Here is a 7,726-nt window from a genome sequence, read left to right as displayed (position 1 = left end):
ATGTTTATTTTATTCTTTTGTTTCCTTTTTTTTTTCACTCACTATCCCTTGGGTTCATGGGTTTAGAGGTGAAAGAGCACTCCTACTTCATTTTCACTAACTTCATTTTACAAATAAGGAAACTTTATGCCCAGAAATATTTAGCACCTTATCTGAAATCACACAAATAAGTAACTGAGCCAGGATCCAAACATGGTCCTCTGGCTCCAAAACCAGTCCTCTTTCATAGAAATCTTCCCCTATTTCTTTGTATTACACACATTTATCATTTATTTCTTTCAGTGCAGTGATATTCTCTTGCTTTCACACACCACAAATTCCCAATGAATTTACCGTTATAATTCATGCTGGTAGGAGTATTTGGTAGATAGATTGGTAAGAGAGACATTAAGATGGTTTTAATTTAAATTTTTTTTAAAAGGATAGACACTCAATCCAAATGACTGTAATCCTTTGAAGTTGGATAAGCTTTTCTTAGAGCCAACTACAACTCTACCATCCACTGTTGCTGTTCCTGCTCATCCTGCCCCATTTTTCAGGACCACATTTAGGGTATTCTTGGCAAAGGTGCTAGAGAAGTTCGCCATTTCTAGCTCATTTTGAAGAGGAGGAAACTGAGGCAAACAGGGTTCAGTGACTCACCCAGGGTCACACAGCTAGTAAGCGTCCCAGACCAGATCTGAACCTCAAGGAGGTGACTCCTCCCAACGTCTGGACCATCACCTTATCCGCTGTGCCACCTGGCAGCACCCTCTTTGGTAGCTGGTGCGGGAAGGGCTCCAGGAAATGCCAGGCAGCAGAAGAGAGGGCCAACCTAGCAAGGAGAATACTGGGCTTCAAGGCCTCCTTCGCCTGCGGGGTGCCCAAGATCCTAAGTGGAAGGGCAGGGACTGGCTTGGACTGGAAGGAGTTCCTCCACCCGGAGCTCCTCCCTATAGCAGTGGGAGTTCTGGCTATGTAATTTAAAAATAAGAAATCACCAGGGCAGGGTGGCGATCCACGAAAACCTTTCTGACGCAGAGGGACTACTGGCATGAATGGGTGTGGTCATGGGGGACCAGGGAATAGGCTTTCAGGAGACTCGGGGCCGGACACCCAAATCCCCCCAGAAGCTGAGGTCATTGCTTCTCGGCCGAGCTTCAAAAGCCGGCGCCTGACAGGTGTTGGGCGAACCCCGGGTCATGTTCCTGGAAATTCTTCTCCCAAGAGTGCCCAGACCCAAGATGGCGCCCAGAGCAGCCCTCGTCAAAGATGGCGGCCAAGTCGAGCATCCCTCCCAGACTTAAGATGGTCTCTATCAAGTGTTAGACCCATTGTGGACGGCTACGGCTGTCAGCTGTCCGGAATCAAGATGACACTAGGAGCTCGTCGCCTCCCCTCCATGCCAGATGGCAGCGAGCCCGCTCCCAATCCAGCTGGATCTGGTCAGCTGGACTTCGCTTCCGCGCCTCTCCTAGGAAGAAGGGCACCCCTCACCAAGATGGCGGCAACCGGAAGTGGGCGATGCCCCCGGCCGCTCCCGGGGAAATAGGCGGAGCTGGACCAGACACTTCCGCCCCGCATCGACATGGAGACGCCTGGTCAGTGCGCATGAGCGGCTGCCCATGGAGAGACCTGGGGCCGAAGGGGGAGAACGCGGTCGAGGGAAGTCGGCAGCTACTGGGGCGCCCTGGACTGGTGAGTGTGGGGCAAGGGGTCGAAGCGGGGGGCTGAGCGACGAAGAAGAGGCAGGGGAGCTGCTTTGGGTCGTTCGGCTCCTTTCGGTCGGGGGAGGTTGGCGGAAGGGAGAGGGTGCGAGCGAGCCTTTGTTTTTTTGGGAGGTGGGGGAGGGGCCCCGTCCCGGTCCTCGCCCACTCCCCAGCTGCGCCGGCACCTGCCCCAACTCCTCCTCCCCCTGCCCCCGGTCCCCCTGTCCCAGATCCCTCCTCCTAGCGCTCCCCCTCCCCCCCGCCCCCTTCTAGATTCCTTCCCCCCGCCCCCATCCCCTTCTCAGGCTAGCGGGGGGCGGCGCGGCATGTGTCCGGGGCGACCTCCCAGCCCTCTGGCCGGGGGCTGCCGCACAGCCTCCGGCGCAGCCCCCTCCGCTCGGACTCCTGGCCCTTAACCGGGCTCTTCTTTCTCCCCTTTCCGCACCTCCGTCCCAGCCCCGCTTTCTTTTCTCTGCCTGTGTCTCTTTGCCCCCTCCCCCCCACTCTGTCTCCCTCTTCTGACCCTCTCCTCCTCTCTCCTCCTCTCCTGCCTCTCGGCCGCTTTCGAAATTGTTGGGGGAACTGGAGTGAATAGGGGATTGGTCAAGAAGAGTCACAGTGGCGTGTAGACGTGCAATGAGGACGCCATGCACACTAGTGGTGGGTCTGGCGGGGGAGGGAGCGAGGGAGAGGAGGCGAGGAGAGGAGGGCGGTCGGGCTTTCAGGCCGGGAGCTTATCCTCTGAGTTCTGTCCCCGTGTTTATGACCACCCTAGTGGTCGGCGTGCCCTTTCCTGGACTTGTCTTGGGAAGTCTGCGCAGGTTGAGGAGTCAGTTCTCCCTGTTCTGTCCTGAGAGTACATTCCACAGCTCCCCGGGGCCCCCAGCCCGTGCCACATGCAGTTCTGATAGCCAGAGAGCTCTCCCTTACAGTAATTCATGTCTCCAACCGGCCCCGGCCTTCCTCTGGTGCCCTCAGTTGCCCGGGGATGTGTGGGTGGCAGAAACTTGGTGAGCTGTCCCTGCGTTCCAGTCCTCTTCCTTCCCCCGAAGTCAGGACGGAGAGAGAACTTGGAAGCTCCCTGTCTTCCCTCTTCTCTTTCCTCCCTCCTTCATCCCCTTCCCCCTTACTTCCTTTTCAGGTTTCACTTTCACTTCTCAGTTCTCTTTTTTAACCACTTTCTCTTGGCTTTGGAATCTGTCCTCTGGCCTACATTTCCCAGTGTATCCTTCCTCTCTGTTTCTCTCAGAAAGCCATCCCTTACAAACGTAGTATAAAAAGGAAGGGGAGGGGAAACAGTTCATCAAAACTAGACCACACACTGGGAAAAAGCAAGATATAATCTATAGTATTCCACACCCTCCATCCCCTACCTGTGCGGGGAAGGGAGGGAGGTGTGTTTTTATATCTCTTCTTTGGGTTAGGGACCTTGTTTTGTGGAAGGGGACTGAATTTATAAATCATAATCTTCCTAGTAAAAGCTGCTAGATGCCTGGATTTGGTGGTGCCATCTGCCTCTGGCTAGTCCTTGATTTCTCTTCCCAAGCTGGGAGCCAGGATTTGAGGGTCCTAGCATAGCCTGTAGGTATATTGTTGCCCCAGTCCCCTTCTGTTTCAGAGCAGAGAAGAACCCTGAGCCCTAGGGTGCCTGAAATTCATTCCCGTCTGAATGAAGCATTTTTTATGGTGTAACCATAGCAACATCATAATTGCCAAACCAATCAGGCAAGGAAGAAGACTTGGAGAATAAAGGGAGAGGGAAATTTCCAAGTGCTGGTTTTCAGGCATAAGATTGTTTCTCAGATGGTTTGATCCTTGAAACTCTGACCTAAAGTCTTTGGGGGTATAACTGTTTTCTGCTGCTGCAACTCAATTTCCCTACCTTGGAGAAAAAGATAGAAAGTCTAAATCAATGTGGACCTCTATAAAGTAGCCTCAAGAAACAGTACCAAATAGAGTAAATCATTACTTCTTTATATTGATGGTGATGTTTTGCCAGCATGACCATGCCTGTTTGTAATTGAGCCCCATGAAACTGCTGTCTTTGCAAAGTAAAATAATATTAATAATACATCCAGGAAAACTATTGTTTACAAACTTGCATGTCCATCTCTCCAGGTAACCCCTGACTACTTAGGTTAAAGCCAGAAGGAGGATGACTTTGTGCATAAACTAGCTTTTCCACCTGCTACCTCAACTTTTGGAGTTAGGAAAGGGAGATGTATTGAAAATGACATATACCAGATGAATAGCTTTTTAACACATGATTGTTTGTAGACATTGGGCCCCTGCTAAAGAGGGCCTCTTCAGTTCCATAACTTCATAGTAAGTTGTCTTCTTCTCCCTGTTCCCTCCCAGGATTTACAACGCAGCATTGTGAGGCAGGAGGTACAAAGACTTTAAGCAAAAGAACAAGCCTTCGGATGTGCCCCCTGGCAGAGAGATGAAGGGGTGAGTTAAGGAGGGGAACTCCGAGTGTAAGCTCCTAAATCTGAATCCCAGCTGTGCTGTGCTGAAAATGCCATTGAATGTAAGTGCCAGGAGGTACCAGGGCCTGAACTTCCTGCTCACTGCTTCTCCCCCATGTTTTTCCATCTTACTCCCCCCACAATAGGCAGCAAAAAGCAGCTGAGACAGAGGAGGGGACTGTGCAGATCCAGGAAGGTAAGTGATGGTCAGAGGATCGGAAATGGGAACAGCATTGCCACCAAGTCATCATTCTCTATGTGACGTGAGCAGCAGGAAAGACTCAGTTTATGAAGCCTTCTCCTGCTACTCTTAACATCTCAGGTGCAGTGGCAACTGGTGAAGATCCAACCAGTGTGGCCATCGCCAGCATCCAGTCAGCTGCCACCTTCCCTGACCCCAACGTCAAGTACGTCTTCCGAACTGAGAATGGGGGCCAGGTAAGGGGGGGCCCCCAAGGAGCCACAGAAATGCCATGGGGTCTGGGTTGAGGGAGGCAGAGAAATATGGGTTGGGGAGACTGTGGGTAAAGAATGTTGCTATACTGAAATGAAGGAAATTTTGGTTTGAGAAAAATCAGACTTCCTGAGCTGTGAACTACTCATTGTGACAAGTTTGTGTAGAAGGGGTAAAGGAGATGGAGCTTCCTCATTTGTTTCTCTGAGGAGACCCCCCTGCTCCCTTGGTCTCTTTCAGGAATTCCCTGAGATTCACAATAGTTAATTTTTTTCTGCTGTATCTTTCCCCTTCTCCCAGGTGATGTACAGAGTGATCCAGGTGGCTGAGGGGCAGCTGGATGGCCAGACTGAAGGCACTGGTGCCATCAGCGGCTACCCTGCTGCCCAGTCTATGACCCAGGTATGAAGGAATATGAGCTTGGGGAGCAGGCTTGGCTCTGAGAAAGGTGAGATGGTGGATTGACCAGTAAGATGGGATAGGAGTCTGGGGGAGGGGCCTTAGATTCAAAGATGAGCAGGGGGTGGGGGGGCTAGGGTTACTCTAGTCGTTAGGTAACAAGGGTAACTCCTCCCTAGAGTGTACAACTATGAGGTGTTGGAACCATAAAAATTTTGGGGCAGGTGGAGAGATGTGATTGAAATCTGTCCTTTGAACCTTTCCTAGGCGGTCATCCAGGGGGCATTCACCAGTGAAGATGCAGTGGAGACGGAGGGGGCAGCCACAGAAACACACTACACCTACTTCCCCAGTACAGCAGTTGGGGAAGGGGCTGGGGGGGCTGGTGCTGGGAGCACAGCTACTGTTGTTACCACCCAAGGCTCTGAGGCACTACTGGGACAAGCTACTCCTCCTGGAACTGGTGAGATGTGAAATATCATCCTTACGGTGGGTGAGTAAGAGAGGGCACCCCATGAACTGTAAGGTGTAGGAGACAGGAGAGGTGCCACAGCTGGGTATTCCTTCTTCCCGATAATGATGAGATGAATGTGGGTTTCTGGCACATGATGAGATATTAGAGTATATTGATCCAGCCATGTGAGGGAAGGAGGTTTTGCCAGAAAATTTGATAGGGCTTCATGTCCCGTGACCTTATATAACCCCTTTTGATATTTCTTTTCCAGGTCAGTTCTTTGTGATGATGTCACCCCAGGAAGTGCTGCAGGGGGGAACCCAGCGCTCCATTGCTCCCAGGACGCACCCCTACTCCCCGTGAGTGAACCTTGCCTCTCTTCATTTCTTGTGAGTTACCCTGATCCCCATCCCTCAAATTTTCATGTGTAAATCCCTCACCCCAAAATGTCTTTCCTACCCTGTGTGTTACTGTTCTCCTCTCACTGTGGTCACCCCACAATTTATTTTCAGGAAATCAGAAGCTCCTCGGACAACTCGAGATGAGAAACGAAGAGCTCAGCACAATGAAGGTACTTGGAGTGGGTGACTCGGTAGATGAGGCTGTCAGTTACAGTTCTGGGGAGACGGGGGGCGGGGATTCTAGATAGCTTTACCTTACATGTGTTCCCTAAATCATCCTGCCTTCTTCAAATTTCAGTGGAGCGCCGCCGCAGAGACAAAATCAATAACTGGATTGTGCAGCTGTCGAAGATCATCCCAGACTGTTCCATGGAGAACACCAAGTCTGGCCAGGTTAGGGGAAGACCCTGCTGGATGTTCTGGGCTTTTTGCCTGGTGGTGGTAATAGAGGTGGTAGGGTTCCAGGGCAGCTTTGACAGATGTCCCTCTTCCTCCTGAAGCATAAGGTTAGGAGGGGAGTTTGTATTCCTTAGTCTAGTGTGGGTGCTCCCCAATGTACTCCAGCCTGAGTTCCAGAGGAGGGAGTGGCTCTCAGCAGACAGGACCACACTAATTCACCTTGAAACCAGGCATCCTAAAACTCATCCTTTGTTTTCTGCAGAGCAAAGGTGGCATCCTGTCTAAAGCCTGTGATTATATCCAGGAACTTCGACAGAGCAACCATCGTTTGTCAGAGGAATTGCAGGGGCTGGATCAGCTGCAGCTGGACAACAAAGTCCTTCGACAACAGGTCAGACATCCCCAGTAGCAGATCCTCTTTGAATAATATCCTCTCTTTCCCCCTTGTCCCTATCTGGCCCAGAGGCAGATACTGGAGTGTTCAGAACATTCTTGTGTTGGGCTTGAGGGGACTTGGTTTTCCTCATCTTCATTTGGGCCTGCCAGTCTGAAGTCCTGATGTTCCCTGGGCCTCATTCCATGAGTCCAAGTGCTTCCTGATTCTACCTGGAGTTCTCCTTTAACCTCCCTCTTTCCTGGCCAGGTGGAGGATCTGAAGAATAAAAATCTCTTGCTACGAGCTCAGTTGCGACATCATGGAGTTGAGGTTGTCATCAAGAATGATGCCAATTAAATAAACCCTGGGGAATTTTCCACCAGACTTGGGCACCAGAGCCCCTTCCCTAGGACTGCAGGCAGCCCGGGAGCACCGGACTTAACCCGTACCTTCTCCTCCCACGGCCTTCGTGAGGCGTGGGGCAGGGAGAGTTGCTGAAGCATCTGGAGGAACTGGCCCCATGATGCCCTTGGCCCTTCAGCTTTGAGTGTGGCACAAAAGAACAGGCACATCCCTGCCAACAGCCTTCCTTTTCTCCCCCCTCTCCCCGGGCCCTTGTGCTTGTCTTGCACATGCATGTGCTATTTCTACTCTGGATATCACACACTCGTGGCCTGTTACGTGACTCCACTAAGCATGTAGGTAGAGAGATGGACAGGTGGTAACTCTCTGGGTTTCGTTTGAGAACTGGAGCATCCCTTCTCTGACCTGTAGGTGAGGCACAATTGGAAGCTCTAAGGTTCCTGAGATTGAGTCCCCTAAGGGGATGTGCTTTAGCAAGGGTAGGGGAGCTGAGATACTGAATGATAAAGCTGGAAAAGGAATTAGGGCAGAGATTGAGGGCCCAGAAATCTCTGGGATGGGGGCTAGAACAGGCAGAGGTGCTGTTCTTTGCTCTCCCACTTCTTGGGTTCCCCCCCTTTTTTCTTGTTTTTTTTTTTTTTTTTTTTTTTTTTTTTAGAGAAAGATAAAATTGTTCAGAGCCACAGTTGTCCTCCAGTGTTCTGTGGGGTGATGGGGTGGGAGG

At 51.3% G+C, this 7,726-nt stretch overlaps 1 protein-coding gene and 1 long non-coding RNA gene across 3 annotated transcripts; one reads left to right on the top strand and one right to left on the bottom strand.

Annotated features, from left to right (window-relative positions):
- Positions 1-370: 370 nt before the first annotated feature.
- LOC140527211 (uncharacterized) lies at positions 371-2,798 on the bottom strand. The gene is made up of 2 exons (XR_011974719.1): positions 2,619-2,798; positions 371-1,453 (listed from the first exon to the last, which is right to left on the bottom strand). It is a non-coding gene; the product is annotated as an uncharacterized lncRNA (long non-coding RNA).
- On the top strand, positions 1,549-7,655 carry USF1 (upstream transcription factor 1). Of its 2 annotated transcripts, none has more exons than XM_072643968.1 (11): positions 1,549-1,677; positions 4,047-4,139; positions 4,303-4,352; positions 4,479-4,594; positions 4,911-5,012; positions 5,277-5,472; positions 5,735-5,822; positions 5,976-6,034; positions 6,163-6,257; positions 6,526-6,654; positions 6,907-7,655. In XM_072643968.1, the coding sequence occupies exons 2-11, from the start codon at positions 4,132-4,134 to the stop codon at positions 6,994-6,996; spliced, it is 933 nt and encodes a 310-aa protein (XP_072500069.1). In that variant the 5' UTR covers positions 1,549-1,677; positions 4,047-4,131; the 3' UTR covers positions 6,997-7,655. The 2 variants fall into 2 exon arrangements, with proteins under 2 accessions (XP_072500069.1, XP_072500070.1); XM_072643969.1 differs by having other exon boundaries at positions 1,555-1,677; positions 4,479-4,563.
- Positions 7,656-7,726: the final 71 nt, after the last annotated feature.

The sequence above is a fragment of the Notamacropus eugenii genome, chromosome 2 (assembly GCF_028372415.1).
Source record: "Notamacropus eugenii isolate mMacEug1 chromosome 2, mMacEug1.pri_v2, whole genome shotgun sequence".
Classification (NCBI taxonomy): Eukaryota; Metazoa; Chordata; class Mammalia; order Diprotodontia; family Macropodidae; genus Notamacropus; species Notamacropus eugenii.
This window is presented reverse-complemented; position numbering and strand designations above follow the sequence as displayed.

What these genes read in the sequence shown, in the direction of transcription:
- USF1 (XM_072643968.1), top strand. An exon ending in CTGCCCAGTCTATGACCCAG is followed by an intron (nt 5,013 to 5,276) that starts GTATGAAGGAAT and finishes AACCTTTCCTAG; the next exon opens with GCGGTCATCCAGGGGGCATT. An exon ending in AAGAGCTCAGCACAATGAAG is followed by an intron (nt 6,035 to 6,162) that starts GTACTTGGAGTG and finishes TTCAAATTTCAG; the next exon opens with TGGAGCGCCGCCGCAGAGAC.